The 27,675-nt window shown below is 40.2% G+C and overlaps 2 protein-coding genes across 2 annotated transcripts; one reads left to right on the forward strand and one right to left on the reverse strand.

Moving 5' to 3' along the window:
• The first annotated feature begins 4,524 nt into the window (after positions 1-4,524).
• Positions 4,525-27,611, forward strand: LOC108117489 (synapsin). The gene is made up of 11 exons (XM_017229965.2): positions 4,525-4,632; positions 4,928-5,259; positions 5,831-5,994; positions 6,054-6,125; positions 7,418-7,561; positions 7,630-7,734; positions 19,827-20,044; positions 20,336-20,432; positions 21,911-22,078; positions 22,583-23,978; positions 25,081-27,611. The coding sequence occupies exons 2-10, from the start codon at positions 5,049-5,051 to the stop codon at positions 23,015-23,017; spliced, it is 1,614 nt and encodes a 537-aa protein (XP_017085454.2). The 5' UTR covers positions 4,525-4,632; positions 4,928-5,048; the 3' UTR covers positions 23,018-23,978; positions 25,081-27,611.
• LOC108117490 (tissue inhibitor of metalloproteinase) lies at positions 7,751-17,646 on the reverse strand. Its single transcript, XM_017229966.2, has 5 exons — positions 17,390-17,646; positions 8,774-8,976; positions 8,623-8,708; positions 8,195-8,413; positions 7,751-8,134 (listed from the first exon to the last, which is right to left on the reverse strand). Exons 2-5 carry the CDS (start codon positions 8,904-8,906, stop codon positions 7,940-7,942), a joined length of 633 nt encoding a protein of 210 aa, XP_017085455.1. The 5' UTR covers positions 8,907-8,976; positions 17,390-17,646; the 3' UTR covers positions 7,751-7,939.
• Positions 27,612-27,675: the final 64 nt, after the last annotated feature.

The following is a 27,675-nucleotide window of genomic DNA, read 5'->3' on the forward strand; positions in this document are numbered from 1 at the left end:
TCTGTGTGTGTCTGTGTGTGTGTACGTGATAAGCGTAGACAGACGCCGTAACAACAAAACTGAGACCCCGAGGTTAGAGAGGCACCATCGTTTTATTGAATTACAAGTAAAACAAAGAGCGCGACTTAGCTGGCGATTAAAGCGTCCTCAAAAAGGGGAAGTGAAAAAAGGGAGACGGGGGCCTTAAAGTGGGCGGTGGCAACCTGATAACCCACAAACCCACTGCCAGCGGGTGGCCAGCAAACAGTACTGAGTGGTGGTTTTGATACTGCTAATTGGTTGGCAAAAATTAATTAAAAATCCTAGATGCAGAAAACCAACAACCGACTTGCAAACTATTTACTCCTGACCACCTAGAAGTATGCAAGCGAAAATTGTTTACACTTCGGTTCGGTTTTTAGTTGGTTTTTGGGTTTACAAACGGCAAACGAAGGTTCCTCTTGGAGATATTCTGCGAGATATCCAGGCCACAGAATACACGAAAATTCTTCTCGTCATAAAATGTCCTAACTTCTCGTACTGTCCCTTTTCTTTAAGGGGCTTAATTTGCTTTTACTTCATGTTAGTTTCAAAACCTATTAAAATATTTCGTATTTCCAATAGTCCCATCATTTAAATGATAGCCCAACCATTAGGAGACGCATAAAATTATAATTAACTCTTCAGTTTCAGTTGAAGAACAAAAGCCTTTTTCTATTTCTTGAATTTAAAGAGACATTAACTTTAGAGCTCTGCTAAAAGCCTCCCAAGTCTTTGACCCCAGACGGAAATAGCTGCCATAATTTGCGTGAGCCAGCTCTGCAATCTAGACTGAAATGGCTGGCATTTTTAATTACCATCGAAAAGACATTAAGCCCTGTTTTATGACAAGCCAACGCACATATCAACACAAAGCGTTCTCGCAGGGAAATGCCAGTGGAAAATGGGTTAAATGTGGCTGCAGGTGCTGCAACTCCGGATGGAGTTTCCTATTTGCCCGTTCTTTAACCCATTCTTCCATTGCAGTTTATATAGAAGCGGTTGACAGAAAGCGCAACTGCTTAAGCTGCCATAAAAAAAGAACTTTAATTTGCCACTGACGTTGATGGATTGTGGTGCAACATTACCGACCCAGGAAAATAACCCTAACCACCCACAAGACGGGGGTTAAGCTGGGCTATAAACTTTTTCCGGCACAGATTTGTGCTGGCTACCAAAAAGTTGCGGGCAAAAACAGTCGAGAGAAGTTCCAAGCCTCCGGAAAAGGGGAACCCGACAGCCGAGACCCTCAACACGTTACTGTGATTATTAATTCAAAAAGTTTTCACACACACACACAATTCCAAGCAAGAAGGCAGAAGTACGGTACTCAGACAACATGGCGTATGAAAATATCCAGCAAACAAGTTTCTCTGACAATCCAACGAAAGGCAACACACAAGTATATCGATGCTAGACTCTTATGAATTATGTAAGAAAAGCCAGAAAGTTAAGGGTTCTGGCCAACTTAATTTGGCAACTAACGAGGCTCGATCTGCTAGATAATTAAATAAGACTTAAAGTTGGCCAAATATGTTTAGCCAAGAAACCGCCGAGTCATTGCTATTTGGGTAGGCTAAATAAACAGAATAAAACAAACAATCGCGAGGCCCATCAATAATAAAATCGATTACTATAAGCTCTAGTTAGTCTGCCTGCCTGCGAGTTAGTATGTCTCTGACGTGCGCTGAACTCTGACATTTCGGGGCCATGCTGAAGAAAATGCCAAATGTCAGACCTGTCTGTGTTGGAAAGTGCAGCTTTTGCCCAGCTTCTGGGCTTCCCAACCGAAGCCAGCTTGGCTGAAATCCACTGAGCTCAGCTGTGTGTGTGGGCCAAAGTGTAAGCCACAGACAGAGCGGCGTCCCTTGCGTATACGTAATCTGCTTAGCCACACCAACTCATTACGAGAGATTATGTCATGAATGGAGGAGGTTGTAGAGGGCTCAACTGATTTTATTACCGAAAAATTTGATTGTTTTGACTTTGTAATGAACTTCGGCAATGTATGTGCATCTCATTGGGTCCAACAAGGACACCCGCAATTGTTCACACGCGACACTTATTTTGCCTGACCCTCAAGAGCTCACCACAAAAGTAGGCTACGAAAAGTTGCACAACCGCCTTGAATATTTTAGTTATGATAAGTGAATCAGCTTTTCGCAGGCCCTCTGGGACCCATTAACGCAATTTTCCCGCACTTAGCTGGGACCACCGAACAAGTAAAAAAAGGTTGCGCCTGCTGATTTGTTTAGGTGTTATTTACATACAACATTTGGTTATTCGGTTGCAAATGTTTCAGATTTGTGTTTGCCGCCCCCAACCCCCTTTTATTGCCCAGGGATGTGTTTTTGTTTGCAAGGGTTGTGCGGGTTGTGAATTGCTTGTATGCCATGTCCTAGATAGCGGCCACTGCCAGTGCAATGAACCAAAAACAATGTTTGGCTTGCCAGTCGGCAGCAGAAAAAACAGCAACAAAGGCGACAGCCAGTTGTCTCCTGGGATGTTAACCAGTCGCTCGCCCATTCATTCAGCCATCCACTCGTCCAGTTGCCTGGACATCCTCTGCCTGATAGCTGTCCCAGTTGATTTGCTCTTTGTGTTTTCCCTTTTTTTTTTTTTTTTTGCAAGTTTTTGCGAAAAGTTTCCCAAGCTGAAGGTAGCTAAATAAAAGGGCTACCAACTTACATTTCGATCGGGAAAGGTGTGCGGAAATGAAAAAAATTCAGTAGTCTACCTTTAAAGGTCTCTTTAAAATGCGGTGTATCTTTTGTTTTAAAGAACTTTTCTGTTTGAAGTTTCTCTTTCTACTTCAATAAATCAACTTTTCAGCATTTTCTATTACAAATATTATTCAAAGTTGTACAATAGGGCATAATATAAAAGCATTAAACCTTATTTATCTTCGTTAAGTAAAAAATCATCATAAATGTATTGAAAAAAAAACTAACCCTCTTTCATCTTACTTACAGACTATATTAGCGACCGAACAGCCTGATAATCGTTGTAGAAACGAAGCCAAAAACAGCGAAAACGGAGGCCCACTGTTCGACTTAATTGTCGACCACTGTCAATATTAGCGCCATCGCAACTGCTGGGTGTGGGCGAATCTGCGCCCCGCCACCGGTAAGACTGTTCCGAGATACCAGCTTTTGCATAACTCATCCAATACACCTCGGCTTTGGCTCTGGCACCCACAAATATCACTTGAATCAAATGCCATACTCTCACATATCTTTGGCCTTGCTACGCTTTCATCAACAAATTGCTTTTCAGTTTTTCAGCTTCCATCAACTGTTTTTTTTTTCTTCATTTTTGTTTTCACACTGAGCTGGTCGCACGAACCTTTTCGCATTAAAACACAAATTGCCCCACAGGCGGTCGGCATTTCTGTGGGTGTGTGTGTGTGTGTGCTTGGGACTTCAACATTATAATATAGGGACTGAAAAGTTTCAAGTGGCTGTAGGCCTGCGGGCCACGATAATAAATACAAAACGCACAACGCCGTTTTTGGCCACAAGTGTTTGACATTGTTGACTTGGCCCAAAACAGCACCAGCACCCTACCCCCGTTTTGAAAACCACCAAAATCTCTTGCCACCGATTGATTTCTGGCGTTTTGCGGCGCACAAAAGATTCTGGAAATATAATAGCTATGCAATTTCCACAATGTCCTTTGGCCATTGTCCTTTAAAGACCTTGGCGCGTGCACCTGTTGCCACCAGCTCGATTTTACCCTCACGCCGTTCGTTTTTATGTCCAGTTCGTGGTACTTATTTTAATTAAAGTTTAGTTTAGTTTAAGACACCTTAATTGCTCTTTCCAATAGAATTTTAGTTTTCACTTAGACCGACTCTCTCTCTCTCTATCTGTCCGCTCTTCAAGCATTTTCATACCTTTAAGCCACACATTCACGACATTTTCCTAAAAGCAAATGCAACTTTTGTAATTTCATGGTCTATTAAACTCATTACTACGACAGTTCTGTAAGTGAAAATATGAAAATATCCAATCGAATATGAGGGGAGTTTGTTAAAATGCAAATTTACTAATCATTAAACCAGCTGACATATGAAATTTGAAATGAGTTTTCCACTCACTTCACTACATTACATAACGACTCTGTGTGTGTAATGTTTTTTACGATTTTTACCATCTTTCACTGTGAAAATGCACATTCGAAGTGACCACATTGCGCATACGCCACCATGCCGGAGTATTGCAACTCAATTAGGGAAAGTTAATAAGACAATTAGAATCAAAGTGAGAACGTTGGCAAAGTTTGCCCCACAGAATCTCATTAGCTTGTTAGAGATATAATCTGGTTAAATAAAGGGACAAACATATCTATTGAATGCCTTTGTTTTATGCTTTAAATTTCTGTATGCCTTAATGTTCAATGTCTATGCACTATAAATATCAGAAAACGCTATATGAATGCCCAAAATTGAAAGCACTTTAGCTAATTAACCGAAAGCCAAGCAAATCAACTGTACTTTGTTTGTGTTTTATGTCTTTTGGCTTGCCGCGGATCGAAGGAGCCGAAAAGCAGCACCCTGAATTTCTCGTCGTTCAAATCAAGCTTCACTTCCAATGTTAATTTCCTGAAGAGAAGGTAAAGACCTTAAAAAAGGAAGTGCCCCTCCTTGGCGGGGGGCCCAGTTGAACGAAACTAATTTGAAATTTCATATGTTCGTCTATTTCTCTCTCTCTGTCTCTTCTCTTCTCTGCTGGTACTTTGTACCGCTCCATTTGATTTTCTCATCCTGACCCACTGCGCTGCACCATTTAATCTGTGTACTTGTCTGACGGTTGGAAAACCACCGAATCAATCAATCAATCAACCAAACACTCGAACACCCGACACTTCTTTATACCACACCACACACACCAAATGAAACTACCAATAGATTCAGCTCGGGAGACTTGTCTTCCGAGGTAGACGATGTCGATCCGAATAGCCTGCCGCCGGCGGCTCGTCCCATCCAGGACCAGCCGACGAAGCCGCCGGTTGCTGGCGGACCGCCGAACATGCCGCCACCGCCGGCTCCCGGCCAACCGGCCGGAGCTGCTCCGGAGCTGTCGTTGAGCTTTGGCGCCGGCAAAGCGCCAGCGACGGCTGCTCCTGCTCCACCACGTGGTGTCAGTGCGCCGACCAGTCCGGCTAAGTCGCGCGAAAGCCTGCTGCAGCGGGTGCAGAGCTTGACCGGCGCTGCCCGTGATCAGGGAGCCTCCATATTGGGTATGCTTGGCAGGCACCTACACTCAGAAAAATGTATCAGTCATTCAGTAACATAACATGACTAGACACGAACATAAAACCGTGCTATACCAACTAAAAAGATTTCATTTCTAAGCAACAAATATTTAATACGCTGTACAAGTATATCTAGTGTTGTTCTTGATATAATTTCTGTTATTTCTTTTTCATTTTATTTGTTAAGCAGTTAATGTTCCTGTTAAATGTTGGTTACATATAAACAATTAGTATCCTTAAGTAACATATCCTTGCTGTAGAGAAACCATCTATAGCGTGTTTCCTAGAACTTCTATCATAACTTAAATTCATTTCATGCTAAATGTTCATAAAAAAATAGCAAAATGCTTTTCCCTCGTTGTATGTAGAGGTACTCTAAAACGTGGACGGAATCTACTTTAAAAATGGTTAAAACGCAAGCTTAAACCTAATTAAATGTTAAAGTCCTTAGAGATAGCCATCTAGATTAATATGTTCAGCCAGCTAAAACCTTTTTCTGAGTGTAGGGACTATTTTAATGGTCTCTGGGCAAGGAATGACCTCTAACCCAAAACAGGAGCTGCGGTCCAGAGCGCCACACAACGGGCTCCGGCTTTCAACAAGGACAAGTACTTCACGCTGCTGGTTTTAGATGACCAGAACACGGACTGGTCCAAATATTTCCGAGGCAGGCGATTGCATGGAGACTTCGACATCCGAGTGGAGCAGGCCGAGTTTAGGGCAAGTACTTTCACATTTCTCACCCGGTAATCGGGGTAATTACTGTTTGTCCACTGCAGGACATTACGGTGGTCTCAAGCGCGGACACCGGACCCGTTGTTACCATGGCCGCCTATCGCAGCGGCACTCGGGTGAGTTATTCAAAGCACTGAGAAAATTATTCATTATGTGTCAGAATTAACATGAATTTTTCACTTTTAAGAAGTCATTGAGTTTCTTTCTTTTATATAAAACTTGTAAGATTTTCAATATTCAGGATATACTCATAACTATCATTAAAAGAAACCTCTTTTATAATAAATTTCTTAGTTTTATTAGAAGACTTTTCTGTAATTGTTTCTCCCAGTTAGCCCACCTGGGTAGTTTGCGCTTAATTAGTGCAATAGCAGTGGCCAACAGTCGTAGATCCAACTTCTCAGCCGGGGATTTGATTGTCCGCTAGTGCTCTGCAGAGTAATAGGACCATTGAAAGCGACTGGCCCAAGGACATGGGTAGATAGTTACGATGAGTTGGATGGTTGGCATGTGGACGTGGGCGTAATCCACCAACCAAGGAGCCCTTAAGAGCTGGCAGTCTATCAGAAGTCTTTGTCCCTTTTTTTCCTTTTCCCTTATTTGCGTAGCTCTGAGCTCGACACTCTGGCGCTCCATTTCCATTTGTTTATTTCAAGTCGTTCTGTTGACTTTACGATGCTGCTGTTTTTGCAATTGCGTGTGTCACTGGCAATAAAAGACACTTGTAGCTGGGTAAAAAATACCTAAACCAATGCCCACAGTGACACACTTGAGTCTGTCAGGAAATTAGACGCCATCTGTAATACAAGTGAAGAGTTTTCGAATGCAAATAAAGTACACTTTATTTAAATCGAGTTGAATGTGCATGAGTTATGGCCAAGTAAGGCTGCTTAAAGCTTAACTGCTGTTGTAAAATAAGTGAAAAACATTCAATTTTCTTTATAATGAGATAATTTTAAATGTGGGTCAAGTGGGTGGCCTTTTTACAAGTTTTCTATAATAGTTTATGATAGTTAAACCTTTAATCCACTAGAAAATCAAATGATTTACATCGTTTTGTTTATGCAAATGGCTCCCAAGAGTATGCTATAAAAATATAAACGCCAGCTCACAAAGTGCCTACTCGATAACAGATGGCGCCAGATAAACATAAATTTTACTAGAGGGGATCTTACAAAGTGATAACTTTATTCTCGGAACTTAAGATAAGATACATGGCTGTACAAACCATAGAAAATCAGTTAAAATACAATCACTTAATTTTATTATTTTTTATGTATTTTTTGTTTTATTTTGTTTATTACAAAACGTATTTCCAGTGTTTGGCATTCTAAAAGCTAGGTAATTTTTCTCATTATCATTCAATCTTCATTTTTTTTTTTTTTTTTGGAATATCACACCAAAACAGGTGGCACGTTCCTTCCGACCGGATTTTGTGCTGATTCGCCAGCCGCCACGCGATGGATCCAGCGATTTTCGGTCCACGATCTTGGGTTTGAAATACGGCGGAGTGCCCAGCATCAATTCGCTGCACTCAATCTACCAGTTTCAGGTGAAATGTGATTGATTTTATAGCGAACTACTGTCCTAACTGATTTATTTCGAATTTGTATTGCCTAGGACAAACCGTGGGTCTTCTCCCATTTGCTGCAATTGCAACGACGCCTCGGGCGCGACGGCTTTCCATTGATCGAACAGACCTTCTTCCCCAATCCACGCGATTTGGTAAGTGTGCACGGTATATAAACATTAAAAGCTAGACACTAATTAAGTAGCTGCTACAGAGCCGGTTACAAGTTCAAAAGCATCAATTAATAAATAACACATTAGGCATAACGTACGTATTAAAGCTCTGGACAGAGAAAAAAATGGTAGCATAACAAGGACAAACGGATGACTTGGATTTGGGGGAAACTAAAATCTGACGGCTTTACGGATTGCTCAGACACTTTCTGTACAGCTGCGTGCGTCGCCAGCGGCATCGTGAAATCACTCCATTGGGCGTCTGCTCTTTGTGCGGCATACAGGCACTGTAGTCCGTCTCGCATTTTCCAAACGGCGACCACTTGCACTCGTCCGCATGAGTTCGGAAACTGTGGCATCGTGCACCAAAGCAGGGAGTTATCTAAAATAGATTCATAAATTTTAAGGCTTTTTGATATACTGATTTCACTTATCGACTTACATTGCAAGTGTTACCCTTGGCATAGGCACCGTTGAAGCCATGTCGCTCTGGGACGGTCATCTTGATGTACTCCTTGTAGTAGCTACATACATTCAGTGTCGGGATTCTGCCCGCCACTATGTAGACCTTTCCGATAGTCAACTTAACCCCGCACATTCCGTCATCTCGAGGCGTGGCCAGGCGATTATCGCGAAGCATTCGCCGAGCCTCGGGAGTTGCCTAAATGATAATATATTTTCAATACTTTCATATCTTGGGTTCATTTGAAAAATTTTAAATCTACTTTAAATTCTGTTTCACGTTTCATGTATCATGCAATATCCACTTTCTTGCTTAGTATTTTTTAACAAAATAACTTTAAAGTGTTTCAATGTAAGAAACAGTTTAGCCAGCTGTGACAGCGACAAGTTTCCGATGGCCGTGCTTACCTTGTAGGTCCTCTTGATTTGAACTTTGTAGGTGGTCTTGCCCGGCTCAATGGTGTCTGATTTGCGGATGACTCGCAGCTGAACAACTGTCAAGGAAGCGTTGGCATTTATTTATTGAATTCTCCGGAGATTCAGCTTCCCCTAAACTCACCGTAGTCTGCCTGGGCGAAGTGCGTCTGTGGGTGGCTGGGCATGCAGCTGCAGGCGTCCACTGGGCGACCGTAAAACGCGAGTACGGCGACCAGGAGGAGTGTCAATAAACCCAAATGCTTTCTAAAATCCATGGCTGTGCTGGTGTGCGAATAGATAAAATGGCTTTGGCTTTATGTCGCCGCCAGTGAGTTCCCAAGATTACTGTAAAGGGAGTGGAAAATGAGGAAAATTGAGATTGCTTTTTACGTTGGTGGCAATGGTTTAGTAGGAGAAAACAACAACAACAACAACAACCACTATAATGGCTTTGGTTTCGCTGAAGGTCACTGAGGATTTAATTATATGTCCGTTTTACTTATGTCATTTGGCTTATCAATGGAGGCCAGACAGCAGACGGCAGCCTTCCATCAATCGACCCATCAATCCACTGCTCAATTATGCATTTAATATATTACACATACGCCCTGTATGTCAGCAATTAATCGCGCCTTCTGTCACAAACACGCACACACGCACAAGCTGGGATCATCAAGAGCATTTATGAGGAAAGCACTTGACTGGCAAAATCCCATCCATCTTTATTCTCTGTAGATTGGATTTGGGCTGAGCCTTCAAACCTCTCAGGCCCTACACTTCTTTCAACAATATATCATTCCAGACTTACGCAAAGACGATACAGCAGTCAATTTAGAATGCATAAATCGCACAAAAGTAGTTCAATTGCCCGGGCATTTCAATTGAAAATTGTTTATGGGAAATTCATAGAAAACTTGAGACGCACAAATCGAAATCCATTACAAAACCGCTGCTATTCACCGCATATATATCGATGCGATACCACACGATAGATATACTCATATGTATATTCAGATGCACAAAACCCGTATATAGTTCATATACATACACATATGCATACTATATATGTTAACGCAAAAATATTGTATAATATCGAGAGTGGAAAAGGCAATGCGGCAATCAGCTGCAGCTCCCGATTCATCGTTGTTGTCGAACTGATCGACGCAGATAGTCAGGTTCCATATAGACAGACCTATGGCCATATGCACGCCGGCCTATCTATCCCGATTTCCCGCTCATCACACCGCTCGCCCCGGTCTATGAAGCTCCAGCAACGCAAGCAACCCAAGCAATGTGGCAATTAAATTGAAATAAAATTGAATTAAAAGCATTTTGCGGAAAAGCCACTAGAAAAACATACGCACCCAGTAAGCGAGGGGGGAGAAATGGGGAAAATGGAATGGGGCAGACGACGACCTGCATGCGTGAATCGTTGGGAGGTTGCGTTGCTATTGATTGAATGCAAGCCAAACAGGCAGGAGTAATGCATCAAACTATTTATTAAGTGGCAGGCCAAGTGGCGGCCAGACAAGCAGACGCTCTGACTAATGGGTTAAACTGGAACACACACTGTCAGAAAATGAGTTTCAAATGGATATCATGCTCTGGAATGCGACTATTAAACGTTTTTCTTGCGAATGATTAATCAGTAAATATATTTGATTGCTTCTTTCATACGCGATTTCTAAAAAGACGACTACTTTTTCTCGTCTTCATTTTATTTTGAAAATGTTTTCCAAATTTGTTTAAGTCTGCTTAATATTTAAGTAAGGGACAAAGAAAATCTCTGACATTTAATCTGTGATGACAGCATGAGCTCATGAGCTTACTCCATAAGTTCCCTTCGAGAAATATTTATAAATAATATTATGCAGGAAAACGGAATCGAACAGCTTAAATTTTAAACTTTTTATTATTTAAGATTTCGTAATTGAATAAGTAGAGAAGTTAAGTAATTAACTGACAATTTTTTGTGAGTGTAATTTGTTTTCATAATTTGTAATTTGATCACTTAACTGATTTATAGGGCAGAGTGGCATTTTGAATAATTACCTTAAACTTCATCACAAACAAATACGCTCTGTTTTATTAAAGTAATTTTACTGAAAAGATTTTTCGCTGAGTGCTAAGAAATTTGCTTAAAACAGAAAAAGAGCTGGAGAAAAAGTCACGGTGTCGTAATGTCATGGGAGAATTTTTCGTAAAAGGAAAGCGCCGCATGTTTGCCTGACTTTTCCTTCCCTGACGCTGTGACACTTTGCCCGGCAATTAACGGCATGGATTTGTTTAACAAACAGCCCGACAAGACAGTACTATCAACAACATTGGGGCTTCAAATAAAAAAAAAAAAACTAGAAAGCAAACAAATAGCCAGCCAAGGAGCAACAAAAAGTGGCACACACACAATCCAAAAACGTCATCGACGTTTAGGAGATAAATCAACTTGAAAGGCAATTGGCAGCAAGAAAAGCGTTTCAGAGGCGTTGAAAATTCGCACGATTTTTTCATTGGGACTCCTTTTCCCCTAACACTTGTATGTTTATATGTCTATTTATTTATATATGCAGCCATGTCTGAATGCACAATTAGCGTGGTCATATATCACGCAGGCATACATAGTTTAAGGCTGCCAACGGACGGCGGAAAATGCAGCAAACAGAGTTTTGGTTCGGATTTTTCTATGTTGTTATTTTTTGTTGTTTTCCGTTCAGTTGGAAATGCTCCCTGTGTTTGTTGACAAGCTTAACACATGTCAATTAAATGTTATATATTATGGCACACGGCGGCCACTCACACAAACTCGAACGTGCCGCATTTTGACGTCACTTCTCGCCTCGTCTAATTGACACACTTGTTGGCCACTTTTGTCTCTCTGCTCCAAAGTTCTTGTGTCGTCACCATCATCGATGTTGACATTTGACACTGGTTTCAATTTCGAGCCGCTGCCATCCAATTATGCGGGCCACAGCTACAGCAACAACAAACAAAAGCTGGCAGCAATTTCGAAAGATATTAACTCAAATATTGGATCGAGTTCAATTGGCATTGATTTTCACTTTGAACTCAGGCCACTTAAGGCATGCCGGTCACAACAAAACGGGCAATATTTAGTGACATGGAATGTTGTTTTTAAAATGAATGTTTGGTATAAGGAAATTGGAACTTAATTAGATTAAAAAGTACTTTAAGGGGCCTGGCATTAAAAGTTTCTGTCATTAAATATTGTTTAAGATCTTGAAAGAGAAAAAGATTAAAATGCTTTTTTGATTTTAATATATTAATTTATAAGAAAAATTGTAAGAGGAACCCTGATGCTATTTTAAATTAAAAATATTAGAAGTGAAAATTGGCAAAGAAAACTGTTTAAGATTTAAGGTTTAGATACCTCACAACAAATTTTGCTGTGGTAACTTCTCCTCTAAAAAACTCAATTTATACACAACTTTATACTTATTTAACATTAACATTATTCTTCGCTTTAAATTCCTATGCTCGAATTACGCTTACTGTTCCATAAAATTTAAATCATGCCCAAAGGCATCAACCATTTGAAATTATGCAAATTTTATGATTAACACTTGCCCAGAGACAGGTAGACGGAAAGCAGAAGCCAGAGAGATTTCCCTGGTGTATTCAACGAGGGATTTACTAAAGGTCAGACATGAAAAAGGCCTTGGCTGGAAAATAAAAATGGGGAAAAGCGTAAAACAAAAAAAAAAGGATTTTCTGGCTTTGAAACTAAAGGCAACTAAAGCGCTTTTTGGTGTGGTTCACCTTTTATTTTTGGGTGGTTTTAAGGCGGGTTTACTACTGCGCCAGAATGGCTCGCTGGCCAAAGCCACATAATTAATGCGATTTTGGTTGCTGTTTTGGTGTTTTGGAAAAAGTGGCAAATCTGAGATGGCCAGAGCTAGTTATCCGTTGAGAGGTTTGGTTTATGAGCACTTAATTGGAGCCATTAATTCGGGCTAATGTCGGTGGTAATGTGTGGCGGAGCCACAATAGAATTGACAGCGAGAGGCACTTCACATTACACAAAAGCCAAATGCATCGGCAAACTCGTAAAAACGTATTTATAGCTTTCGGATATTCCGTCCATATGCTCGTATATTGAACAGCACGTTCTCCAATTTACGATGCTTGCTGGTGTCTAATTGGATCTGGATGGATCGCTTTCACATCTATGGAAAGTGATATACGGTTTTATCTTTACATCCTATATAGTTATAGCAAGCTTAACTTATTAGCTTACTGTTCATAATTGGATCAGTTCCTATCTAATTACTTGATAAGTTCTTGACTTGCAGTTTGTTTTAACTGCTAATACTTATGCAAATTTGCACTTTACTTTGTCACGGGTTAGTAAGCTAACGTTCCACTTTCCGATTCAAGAAAAAGTCAAGTTCTTGTTAAGATAAGATAGGATTGCATTTTTCTAATATAAACTTGCCTCACCTAAAAACCTATCAAAGATCTAATGGAATAGTTTACTTTTTAGACCACCCGTATAGAAATAATGTTTAACTATTGATTATAACATCATTTTATTTATAAAAACTCAGTTCTGACACCTCTTTATTTGGGTGAGAAGAACAAATACATAATCAAATTGGAATGCTGAGTAACCAAACTTCGGATCGAATGTCATTCGTTCTCGTTAACTTTTTTCAGCGGTCATTTACTTTTCGATATTGCTTTTTGTGGCAATTCGTTTAAATTTGTTTGTTATTGCTGATTGACTTTCTAAACAGTTGGGAATGGCTTGGTTATGGGATCAAACTGCGCAGTCTGCTATAGGAATTGCTATTTAATTTTTACCCAGTATTCGTATAATATTACAGCGAGATGATGTCACATTTTGTGGTAAGCAAAACTTATCAGAACCCAAGAGATATCTCTCTGTCTCTTAATTAGACCAAACAAATGTTTGCCTTTGGCATCCGGCAATGTGTAAACCATGAGGTTCAACTTTTCCATCTTTTTTATGCAGTCTCTCTATTTTTGCCAATTTTCATAACGATGCTGGAAAAACTTTCTTTGGCCAGCGGCATTTTTCGTTTGGCTGCCTTTTCCTTTGTCGGCGGCAAACTTTACAACAATGAGAGAAAATTAAAGGAGAAATATCAAAGACACGATCGGCCAATAGGCAATGCCATAATCAGCATGATCAATGCGGCCCAAACAAAGGGGGGGTTGGAGTATGTTTTGATTATTGCCGCAGCTTGATCTCATGACCCTACACTGTTTGCTGTACGAGATTGCCAAATTCCATGGATTTCCAAAGCTTGCCTGAGATTAAGATCCCATAGCTATTGGCATTTACATGCACTCAACTTGACACCTGGCGACATATACATAATTAAGCCTCGGAATCCGTACGATACTCTGTATGAAATACAAACCCGAGGTGATAAGAACCACTGCCTGCTAATGGCTAATTGAATTGCCAGCTGCCGGCGACTGTGAGATGAGATGCAGTGGCTCGCCGTGGTTGACAGCTCTATTCAGGTGTGACGAAACCACGTCTGGCAGACAACTATGCTCGGAATGTTGGAATGTTTATTGCCTTACGCCTCATTAACCCATGCACAAAGTATGCCAGCGATTCTGACATCATTGCGCCGAAAATAAGTCTTACGGCGCTCCTCTCATTTGGCCACTCGATGCATTCGATGATGGGTCGAGGTCTTCACTTTTCGGTCCTCGTCCCCTCATCCCCTTATCCAATTTAAAAACAAACAAAAATTGCAAGTCCCGAAATTCGTCACGTTCTTTGGTTATTCCATTTTAAGCCCGAAATTAAAAAGCGAAACAGTAACGGCACAAATTTCTCAACTTGTGACACAAATTGTCTGGCGGCAAGAAAAATACAAAAAAAAAATTAAATAAACAAACACAAACATTTTTTTGCCCAGGATGCGTAACGAAAATTCAATTAAAAATGCTAATGTGTCGAAGGGGCGCTCCAGCGAGGGTCCTACAAAACTGAAGAGCCGAAGGTCTGGGGCCTGGACTCACATTGCATTGGCAGGGCCATAAAAATATAAATCTTTAATGAGCGAAACCCATAGCTTGGGCATATCGTATAGAAGGCCGCAAAATAAACATATGTATATGTATACTCGTACATATTTTTGCAAATAATATTTGCAAAGTCTGGAATACAATGGAGTCCAGTGTGTGGGCTCTCGCATTTCGTTATCAAATTGCTAAATTTGCATAAAAATCAATAAATGCCTGTTCAAATAACCCAGCTGTGTGGCAGTTCAATTAAATATTAAATCGATTTTCTGTGACAATACACCGAATCGCTTTTCGTCAAGTTGGGTGATTTATTTCAGCATAACAAGCTCAATTCATGACCACCGGGTGACAGATCTTGTTAAAGACATTAATAAGGGTGGAAAAAGGAGCAGAAAAGCAGCAGGGAATCTGACAAATAGCCCACACACACTCACTCGCTGGATGGAAAAGGAAATCATTGTCGATAAATTGCCGCCTGACTTGTGAAATTTACGCAACATTCACTGCCGACTGGCTGGCAGATGATGGTGAAAAGTTATTAATGGAAAGGCATACCAAAGGCTCTTTGTCGCGCCGTCTTAATTGTACAATAATATTTAATTGCAAGATTTGCACAAGAAAATTATTAATGGACACGGGTTAAGCATGGCCAGAATGTGGGAGTGTCGGGATAAACAATTCCGAACCAATGTTTCGGTATCTGTATCATCAACCAACAACCTTATAAGGTGAAATGTCTTTCTGGCTGTCTTTTTTTTTTGGGGATTTAAAAGCATCCGCCAAATATGGCGAATTGAATGATGTGCGAGGGAAAAGTCACAATCATCGGTTATGACAATTTTATTTGTGCGGCTTTGTGGTTTTTATTGGCTGTCGATTGGGTACATATATGCGAAATCTTAGTAGAGCAGACATAATATCGATCGAATTTACATTCTCGGAATTGCTGAAATGGGTAACCTATGCATAAAAGAGATACATATTATTTTCCGATGAATATAAATATGTAAAGTATTTGTATGTGATTTGAAATGAAGAGACAGCCCACTGGAGTAGGGCTAGAAATTGTAATAATGGAATCTGCAAATACATCTTTAAACTTGTAAAAGAATGTGAAGTAATTATTATATGCGCTGGCATTATATATAAACTCACAGTCATAAGAAGCCTATATTTAAGTTTTCAATGCGAATTAACAACGAATCAATCACCACTTACGGATATTGTTTATTTCTGTGTAGCCTACTAACCGGGTTTTCTCTGCCTCGATAAGCTGGTTGCGGTTGAGAAAATTTAAAAGTGCCATATGGCACCGATATTTGCCATTAAAAGGCGAACAATAAATTCAAAACAAAAATTAGCACACTTTAAGAACTGAACTGCATATGCTATATGCTATTGTTATCTGCACAGATAAAAAGGAAAATAAAAGTCAACGTAGCAGTTTGCCCGAACAATTTCCCAGAAAAGCTAAAAGCCAATACAAATACAAGCTCATTTAAATGGCGCACAAATAACGAAGAGTCAACAGTAAAGCCAAAGTCAAATGAAGGAAAAATTATGAATATCCATGCGAAAATCATGTGAGTTGTCGTTGTCAAAAGGAAAACACAATATAAAAGAAAAGAGGGGGAAATGGAATGGAAAAGCACTTGAAATGCATTTCCACGCATTTCCCTGGAGCCGTTTTGGTCCCCTTTGGATTTTCGCTTGTAAATTGTATGGGCTTTATGTGGTAGCAGTCGAAAACATTTAATGTGTTTTCATCATATTTTTAGACATTAAATGGCCAATGCCAAAACACACATGACGTATGCGTAATATGGAAATACCTATGCCTCACGCACACACGAACCTGCTTTACTTTCCTTGACATCCAACAAATTTGTTACTTATACATCACCGATATGGCTGGTCTTTACGATCAGACGACATTGCACAACCCAACGACTTGTATATTTTTTAATGGCTGCACTTTGTTTACAAATTGGCGACATTAAAAACTATTAAGACAAATCGAAAGGCCAGAACAGAACTTGGGTCGTTCCAAAGAGCGAGCGAGAGGCCGATGCATGGGGCAGGCAAATAAAAACAAATTATAAATAAACGCAAATAAATAGAAATGAGCGTTTGTTGGGTTGGAAAACTGTGTCGCTGTGTCAACGTCGCCACATTTCCCAGCGCGCGTTTTAAATAGCCCGAAAAACGCGTCTGTGTCGCGCGTTTTGCATACCTTCCAATTTGAATCTTCTAAATGCCAAACAAACAACTCTAGAACTAAAATAAAGTTTTGTATTTTGGCTTTTCAGTTGCAACTTGTTTGAGGTGAAAATTGCGTTTCAGGCTATTGAACACACAAAAAAGTGAATATAAAATTGAAAATGGAAAATCAATTAAAATCTTTTCTAACTAAAACGGAAAAGCCACAGGCGCGTTATACCATTTTCTCCTTTGAGCTGAGCTCTTTTGGAGCTTCAAGCATCTAGAAAATGCTGATTGTTTTTCTGACTGGTAGTCGTAAGTCTAAAATCCCAAAAAAAGCGGAAAAATCAATGAATTTTCTGCTTCAGGCTGCTAAAATTTAAATGAATTCAAATAAGAATCTAAATATTTTATTCCGGCTTTTTAACATTTAACCCAACACTTTACAATCCGGAAATTAATGGAATTAATTACCATGCCAAAATGAAGTCTTCTTAAACCGAAATAAAGACAAAATAGGACCATGGCTTACCTTTAAGCTGCAACCTATTTTGTGTAGTTAACTTGCACTTCTGGCTTTTGAACACTTGAACCCAAATGGCATGAAAATGGGGGAAAAACGGTTGAATGTATTTTCACCGGCACTCGACGCGCACTCGACTCGACTTGACTGCACTTGATACTATTGATATTTTTTCCGATTCCGATCTCGCGATTTCTCCGTCGCCAACTTTGTGGCGTTCTAGCTCGCTGCGCTTGCGGTTCTGCACTGGATCAGTCAACCGATTCGTCTGTTTTCTTAACCGAAGAGCACAAACCCGAATGCCCAGTCTTTAGAGATCTCACTCAAGTGGTTCGGGAAGTGAGAGATCGATCGGCGCTGAGTCTATATAACTTGAGTGTTTCTCGCGGCAGTCGGCCGATCAAAAGCGCCATAAATTCCCCGTAAATGAGTGGAAAGTGAGTGGTGGAGAGTCGATTGCATTTTTCCATTGCATATATATTTTTTTTTACCTTGGCAGCTTTATTAATTGCTTGCAGGGGCTTAGTTTATGCTCTCGGCCATAGTCAGCATACAATATAGTCGTAGATACTTGGCGCCATGGTGGAAGAAAAAGAGATCAAGAGCCACACGAAACCGCAGAAAATAGCGCATCTGTCAGGCCGCAAATCAACTAATAATTTAGCCATGTAAAGTTGTAAACTCGCCAGCGGTCCGACTTCCACTTCCTATTGGCCATGTGGCGGACACACGTGCTGCTGCCCCGGTCATGCTTCATAACATACTTCATGCTCCACCTACAGCACGTTGCCATAATCTGCATACTGCCGACTACCCGCTAACGCCACCGCTTTCGAGATCCACACGGGAAGAAATAGTTAAAATAGTTTATTGTAGCTTAAAAATGTAAACAGTAAAAACATATTTCTTTATCAGTTTTACAATTTTTCAGCTCCTTAAAACTGTAATATTTAGAAGGATTGTAAAGTTGACTTTACCTTGATATCATTACATAAGACTTACCTATATAAACAGTCTTGCTAGGCCTAACAATACTAATAGTTGCAGATGATTTATTTCTTCTGGTGCACTCGTATATCTTTCACTCAAACAAACACCACCTCCTCTCGATGAACCCGCTTGAGGGCACTTCGGATGCGTCACAGTGCATATTTTAAGTTTGCTGATATAACCGAAGAGCAGGCCCCTAGACAGTGGGCACTCGAGCGGAATACGTAGCAGCTTCCAAGAATGCCGGCTATGTGGGGGTGTGACGTCTCATTCTCGGTCCAGAGTCGACTATAATGTCCATAACCGAACCCACATCCACATCGCACGATATGTAGATATATCCATTGAGAGATTTCTCGCACTCTGTTGTTTGGGCTTTTCTGTCAGCGCGCCTGTCTCTTATCGTCGGCAATTGCGACAATTCCTCGGGCTGCGTCACTGTTGTTATGGTTTTCCTTTCATTTTTTCTTTTTATTTTCATTTATTCACCCTCTGCCAATACACAAAAAAAGAAGAACAATTAAGCCCATGTGTTTGCTTGTGATTTATCAACTGTTTAAATACGGCTCTCTACGAGAGATGATTAACAAGGGTAATCGACGTTCGATTTGCATATATAAATTTAATAGCCATGAGCAATACTGTAAAATTAATAAAAATGCGAATTAGTTACAAATATTTGAGGGCAGGGCTTTGTGGATTTTACATATTTAATAACGATTTGCATACGCCATTAATAAAAACAGCGAGGTATTCTTCATAAATACTCTGGCTGACTAATGATCGAGGATTCTTGGAAATCGGCAGGCAAATCAAAGAAAATTTCCATGGTCAGATTCGTAATCGGAACTCGAGCAAAAGCATCCGATGAATTTGGCACTTATCCAATGAATTAATAAGCATTCGCCGCCCTCTTTATTTCCGCAGAAAATAAAATGTCTAGAGCAAAGATCTTGAGTGCCATCAACGGCGTATTGTAATTTATAGAATCCCAATCAGACAGCAAAATACGGATTGTGATTGCCTCGGTATCTTTTTCATTCACACAGAAAAAAAGGATCTTACGATTCTTGTTTAATATACAAAATATCTCAATCTGTATTCATTTTTGTATAATTTATGTCCACCGTTAAAACAACGTCTATTATGGCTTTCCCAGAAATCAGAATAACAAGACTATTTATAAGTTATAAAAAACTAAAGAACCGAACGTCTGTTGCAAAGATAGATATATATTTGATTGGGAAAAGTTATTAGCCAAAATAAAGTATCTTTTCCGAGAAATAGAAATTCAAAAATTTCGAAAAATATTAAAATTTGGAAGCGAGAGAGAAAAACCTTTAAAATTGCGATACTAATTTTAATTACAGTTCTAAAATCAAATTTAATGGTTTGAAAATGGTTAAGAATTAAATATTTTTTACTAAACGAAGCATTTTTCTCTGTGCACTTGCAGTTCCAATTCACCAAGTTCCCCAGCGTGCTGAAGGCTGGACATTGCCACGGCGGCGTGGCCACCGCTCGGCTGGAGAACCAGAGCGCCCTGCAAGATGCCGCCGGTTTGGTAAGCGGTGCCGGGAACGATTCGCATTGTTATTGTACCATCGAGCCCTATATCGATGCCAAGTTCAGCGTGCACATCCAGAAGATTGGCAACAACTACAAGGCGTTTATGTAAGTGACCGCAAGCGGCAAACAGCCAAAACCGCAGACGGCTGAAACTGAAAGCCGCAATGCCAGAAGGAAGGGTCGAGTGGCCTGACCTTGCAACTGTCAGCAGACAAAAGCCGTCGTTTTGCAATTGGCAATTATCCTACCAAGTGCAGCGGCAAGAGTTCATTGTTTGCCTGTTGAAATGGCGGTGAATAAGTTCAAAGATCTTTTGATTCGCCCCTCCAAACGCATTATCTACGCTTTTTTCGCCCCTTAATTTACTGTGTTTTAACCGCTTTCGCTCTTTAACAGGCGCAAATCCATCACCGGCAATTGGAAGACCAATCAGGGCTCCGCCATGCTGGAGCAAATCACTTTAACCGAGAAGTACAAAAGCTGGGTGGATGAGGTAAGTCATGGAGTTAAAAAAAACCATTGGACACTAAATGAAAAAGTCACCTAGCCGACTTTTATGTTCACTTAGAATCTGAGTTTGGGGAGGACTTCCTGTTTAATCAATAACCTTTTTACCCCTTTAAATAATATTAACTTTCACCCTTAAAAACGTGAAAAAATTAGCATATGTAAAATCTATTAAATGCAACCAAACAAGCACCATTTAAGGGTATATTTTTTGGCAGTATCTTAAGCCAACTCCTTTACATGGTCCGGCACATATTACCGTTATTGCCTCGAATTCTGAGCCAAGTCATGGTAACGAAATCTGGTCACAAGCTGTTGTTCAGCTTAGCTTAGGCCAGTTGAGTTCGGCTCACATTTATCAAATTTGGCCAATCAATATGGCTAAGGAAAATCGCTTTAAATTATTTGCGGCATTTTGGGTGCACAAATTTGATTTCTGCAGCTTTCCGATTTTCCCTGAGGGGGTGGCAAAAGGAGAACCCACTTAGACCCGTTACCAGAAATCATATTCGTCTGACGTCAGACGACGTCAGACGACGGCCGAGTTTGCTGAGTTTGCTATGCCCTCGAGCGGCAGCTGCGGCGACGGCGGCGGCACAACTTTAATTAGAGCTCATGAATATGCAAAATCACAAAACAGTTAAACGGATTTAGCCTCCAATGAGCTGTGAGGTAACGGGAGTTTATATTCAAACAATTTTTGTGTAGACGACCGACTCATAATTGCCAGATGAGGTGCAACATGGGAAACCCATCAGATTTGGCATTTTATCAATGCGACTGCTCAAGTCGATTTCCTTTGAGCGGCGACTGACTCACCCAGTCCCACTGCATATGTGCATTAATTAATTGCGTTTATTTACTGGCGCAAATATTCCTCATTCCAGTGCCCATTCATTAGATAAGGCGGCAGCAGTTTTCAGTTACATTCAGAGAAAAGTGTTCTGAAACAATAATTAACTGGAAACTGATGGTATTGACATTGATATATGCTGCAGCTCATCTTCTTTTTTAAATGATTAATTTCTGAGAAAGATCTTAGATCTTTGTGTGTTATTATGTACTTGGATAGCTTACAAAGTAAAGATGACTTTCAATAGATTTATTGACAATTTATAAAGAAAATTTAGTTAAATGGCTACGCAAGTTCAGATATCTTTAAATATAATAAAAAATATTAAAGAAATATTGACTCGAACTACTTTCTAACTGTACGGCAGAGTGGGTGGGCCGTCGACGACGTCATCGACATTCTAGGCAAGTCGGAATCAGCATCAGCATTAGCTCTAGCGTTAGCTTTAATCAAAACAAACTGTGTAATTAAAACCGGCACTGGAAATCCGGCGCAAGCCCACACACAAATGTTTGAGCCGATTCCCGTCTGACTGCGCTTGCAATCGAAAACACATTTTAGGGTCATGATGACTCAATCGCAATGCTAATCTCTGCTGGTATCACTTCCAGATATCGGAACTCTTTGGCGGCATGGAAGTGTGCGGTCTCTCCGTGGTGGTAGCCAAAGATGGACGCGAGTACATTATTAGCGCCTGCGACAGCACATTCGCCCTGATCGGAGACACCCAAGAAGAGGATCGCAGGCAAATCGCTGATTTGGTATCGGGACGTATGCAGGTTGGTATATTGGTTGGATCTTGGGTTTCACTTTATTAAAGATACATTCCTTAAGTTTTTTTGTTTGTTAATTATTCAAAAATATTTCCTCATTACAAATATAGAACTATTAATAGATTTATTATTCATTAAACAGAAAATAAAGCTATAAGGAAATGCAAATTAAGCTGACGATTGTGATAATTACTCGAAGAAACTATTCCTTTATTCAGGCATATAATTTTCCTTATTAAATGCCAATCTATTCAGAAATAAATTACGATCTCCAGGGCTCTAGGTTTGCGGTGAAAGCTACAATTTTCGCAAATTTGTCAGAGGTTGATAGCAAAGTTATAAATTTGAAAAAAATTCATGAGCTTGAGGCCATTAATGAAAGTTATGTTCTGATTTTATTTTCTTAATAACGTAATAACATTTAAGCACTCTCGTAAAGACAAAATCGGTAAATCCATAAAGCAAATAATAAAATTTTTGTTATATAAAATCCCATTTGCTTATTTTCAGAATGTCTGCCGCCCTAGCATGGCGCAGACTGGACCTGGCAAGTTGCCATCCCGTTCATCGGTATCCTCGCGGGCAGAGAGTCCCACGGATGAGGGAATGGCCCCCACACCGCCACTCCCAGCTGGACCAAGGCCGGCACCAATGGGCGGACCACCACCCATTCCGGAACGTACATCACCAGCTGTGGGTTCTATTGGGCGGTTAAGCAGTCGCAGCAGCATTTCGGAGGTGCCAGAGGAGCCCTCTTCTTCGGGTCCCAGTACAGTGGGTGGGGTGCGTCGTGATTCGCAGACGTCACAGTCATCGACCATTTCCTCGTCGGTGTCGCGAGTTGGCCAAAGGCCGCCGCAAACCCAGAGCTCCGTTGTGGAGGACGCCGAGGACACCATGAAGAACCTGAGGAAGACCTTTGCGGGAATATTTGGTGACATGTAGGAAATCGCTAACAAGAAGCGCGGCAGAACGGCCAGCGAGACGAGCAGCGGCAGCGGGCCAGGCAGTGTGCCTAGCAGCGCGGGACCGGGAAGTGGATTCAGTGGCTCCTTCCTCGGCAAGCAGTTCTCGTTCGCCAGCAAGGGGGAGGGCGTGATCTCAACACAGCCCACACAGCGGCCCAGCGAAGAGCCCCCAGCAATCCCGGCGACGGCCAGCTCAGCCGTCCGGCCGGAGAGCAGCGTTTCAGTTAGCGGTACAACAAATACGGATACGGAAAGAGCAGGTGCCGGCTATCAGCCAGTCACCAATTACGAGCAACAGGAAAGGGTCAATCCCTTCGACAAGGAGCCCAACAAGTCGGGCAGTGCGGCGAGCATACACACCTCCTCGTCCTCATCAATGTCATCGTCATCCATCTCGTCACGCATCAATCGCAATGGCAATGCCATCAAATCTCCACCACCACCGGCAGGACCACCACCACCACCGCCCACAAATGTCACAGCGGTAGGCAGTAACGCCAATAGCTCCAGTGGCTACAGGAACAGTTTCAGCAGTTCCCTGAGCAAGGACAAGTCTAGCTATGGCAATTATGGAAGCACTACTTCGGTGGAGACTATCACACGAATGGATACGAATACCACAAATACAGGGGCCACGGCTACGGAAGCTGGTGAGGCTAGTGGCATTACGGCCATAACCAATATCAGTAATAGTGCTGGAATAGTGGCCCCTGCCACAGGAACCATTACCACCTCGGTGACCACCAATGACTGGAGATCGGCCATTGGAATGCGATCGGCTAGTGTTTATAGTGCACCCGCCGCAGTGACCACTGTTCTGCCAGGAGACACATCCGGCTATGATTCCAACTCGATTGCCTCGCAGGGCGAGGGCTTCAACAATCCCAGTGATCTGCCCTCGTACACCAGACCATCGTACTCGCGATCCGAGAGCAATGGTAATTATCTAGCCGTTGGCGTACTGCTAGTCAGCCTAACCCTGCGCAAGACCTAGGGCTCGATCTCAACTCATCTCTATATATACATATATATATATTTTTAAAAATCATGCCATTTAATCTCATTATCGTACTAATTCAGCTACATACTCGTATATATTATATATACAGATATATAAACTCGTATATAGAGACCAACTAAATGTAATCGATTAATCCTTAGCCATGTAGGCAGCCGTGTCAAAGTGTTAGCCAAACGAGAAAAGTAGGAGTTGTGTCCTTTTTAGCCTAACTGTTTTGATTTTCCTAGCCAAGCTCAGTGAGTAAGCCAAATATTACGTATACGACTTGTGGGCCGCCCAAGTGTTTGTAAGTCTCTCTCTCGCTCAGCGATGATAAACCAAAAAACGCTTGCCTGCACACACACTGATACACACACACAGACAAACACACACCTACAGAAGACAAACAACAGGAAACTAACAGTATACACTCGCTAGAGTGCACCGCAAATCTGAGTTCAGTTCTGGCTTCTTGGGCACGCATCGAGAAACAAGAGAAACCCCAAATACAATCCAGAAAAAAACGCAAACAGAAAACCACAAGAGTAATTCAAGCTTTTAGATAATACAAAATTCGTTAGTAATATTAATGCAACCCTTTTTCAGTTTTAGAGTGTGTGTGTGTGCGTATTGCAGTAAATGCAGAGTTATCAAAAGATGAGCCGCAGAAAACTTGTAATAACTACCCAGTTCGAAAGTCGATTAAGAATAAGAAGTATTCGATACTCTCATGGTCATTCATTCATATATTGATAATGCTTGTTTTTGGTAACGCTCATTTTGCTCATCCTCCATCACCAAAAGTCAAGTATTAAATACACAAAAGTTGATCGAAATGTATAGAAATTATTGATTAATAATTGAAAACTGTATTTAAATACTTTCCCACTTCGATCGCCTTTTGTTTATATAGTATTAAAGCTCTATTGGCTCACGTAGTGCTAAAGATAAGTGCTAAGATCTGCACCCACGCCAAATTGTTGTGCACTTCTCGCATATTCCAAGCTGGTGATACTAATATATGTTCTAACTTCTTGCAGCCTCCAAGCACTCGGATCTGGATGTAATTTTCGGAGACAGCAAGACCACCCCGGTATCCTATGGTAATGGCAAATACACTCGGGCTGCAGGATCCCTCTCGGATGCTGATATGATCTTTGGAGGGCCACCATCCAACTACAAAAGCGATCGCTTCGGTGCCGCCAAAAGCATGAGCATGAGTTCCAGTGGAGTTGGTTCCGGAAATGGATCCGGAAGCTATAAGATCTACGAGGGCATCCAGAATGCCGCATTCAGCGACTTTAGCGATACGGGTAGTATGAGCAGCATTGGATCGCATACCAAACGCTGGAGTGCCAGTAAGGAGGAGGATGAGGAACTGGACTTGAAGTGAATCCAAAAGAAATTCCAAAAGTAGTTCTATCACCTACAAACATTCACACACACACACTAAGACAAGCAAACTATGGAATCTATCTATTTTCTGCCTCTGAAGTTTCCTGGTTTCATGGGAAAAAAAGACAAACACTAAGCATATACTCACTTAAATCATAAACTCTTGGTTACTATCGTTTCAACTGTCAACTATCTTGATCGAAACACTTTCCTTTCATTTGCCATCAAACAAAAAGAAAAAGCATAGGAAAATGGCGAACAGCAGAAAATGCTATGTAGACACTGTAGTACACTACTATTATATAATTATAACCACCAATGCAACAACAATAATGCAAAAAAAAAAACCCCATTAGATATGTGCAATGAAATGTCGCCGATGACTTGACTGGTTTTGCAGCATGATAAAAACTGAATGAAATGAAATGAAAATGAGGAACCTATTTAATTAACATACTTAACAAACATTTTGAAAGATTTTCCAAAGCAAGAAATTATATATATTAAATATATTATTGAGAAAAATATTGAATTATATACGAAACATATTAAACCAATTGAGAGTTGATGACATAAAAAGTATTCGCAAGCATATATTACGTGTTAACCTGCTAATGAATCAATGGGAAAAAACTTTTAAATAAATCGAAAATATTAATGAATTTGTTATATACCAACATGAGACACATATGAAATCCTAAATGAAAAAATGAAAAACTATAAAAAATAAAAGACAATATGCGGAAAATGTATAACAAACAACCAAAACGTTTAATACAAATATATACGCGATCTAATTATAATGGATAAAATCGGTTAACGAACTATATGTATTCGGAAAATTACTATGAGCAAATGTTAAATACCAAACACAAATGAAAAGAAAAACACGAGAACAGAAGCTACTCACACACAAAGTAAATGTTTATTACCACAAATATTATGATTATTATTATTATTATTATGTATTAGCAGTTAATGTTTACAAACAAGACAAGATACGGAATGAGATTGAAAGTACCAAGCACGACAAGCAATGTTAATGTAGGCTGAACCAACCGGACAACAATAACGAACCAAACATATTCGAAAATCTAGCGATCCCATGCGATCGCACATAAATTTACATGGCTTAGTCGGTACACGAAGGTCGAGAGGAGATTGAGGCAGATGAATGATGATACTGACGAATATTTAGATAATATACACAACAAAATATTTATAAATGTTGCAAGCGACAACAACGAAGTCATATTATGCATTCGATATTTCTATATATATATAAACAATAGCTTCAATCGGTTAGGACTATGATTTAGCAACAAATGTTTGATGAATGTTTTTTGTTACGCACATGTTTAAGCATTATTTAGAGCAATAGACAATTTTACATATGTTATATTTGAAATAATAGTTACGCGTTCAACTTGAAATCATTTCAATTGGGTTGTATACTTCTCTTCCCCTCTCTATCTCCCTCTCTCCATTTTATCAACTAATTGCATTAGAGAATTTTAAACATTGTTATAGGCAGAGGAATATAACAAAGGAACACACTTGAGAACTTGTTAGTTTACCAACTCTCTTCGATTTTAGTAGAATCTACATTTGGAAAAGCTACAAATATTTTAATCTAAACAAATTTACAAGAATATTGAATAACTATTGTTTTTTGTTTAGGGCCATGAATGCCTGGTTACTTCATTCTATATCATCCTACCATCTATATACAAATATATATATATATATAAATAAATCAAATATGTATGTAATTATAAGTGAATCTTTGGCTACAAGTACTTCTTTCGTAATCGTAAACATCATCATTTTAATCGAACTGGCACATATTCATGGAATGTTTTATAAACATATATTTATAACGACAAAAATGTAGAACAGAAAGTACATAAATAAATACAGGCATCGCTCGAGGAATTCGACAAACATACATATATATCATGGCACTAGAACCACAACCAACTCACTCACCCCATAACAATATCATACATCAAATGATCAGAAAGTGCTGAAATACATAAATTGAAATGGAAATTGAAATTGAAATTCAAACGAAATACTCAAGCATAAGGCATATAACTTACACGACTTCTAATCTGTTGCAAAATATACCAAATAAATACTCGTATTATTGTGAAAGTATAGCAAGAAATATGTACTTATATGTTGTCTGTAATTGATTCAACTCCCCCTTGAGGTCCCAATATCCCAAAAATGCGAAC

Source organism: Drosophila eugracilis, unplaced genomic scaffold (assembly GCF_018153835.1).
Source record: "Drosophila eugracilis isolate 14026-0451.02 unplaced genomic scaffold, ASM1815383v1 contig_75, whole genome shotgun sequence".
NCBI classification, from domain to species: Eukaryota; Metazoa; Arthropoda; class Insecta; order Diptera; family Drosophilidae; genus Drosophila; species Drosophila eugracilis.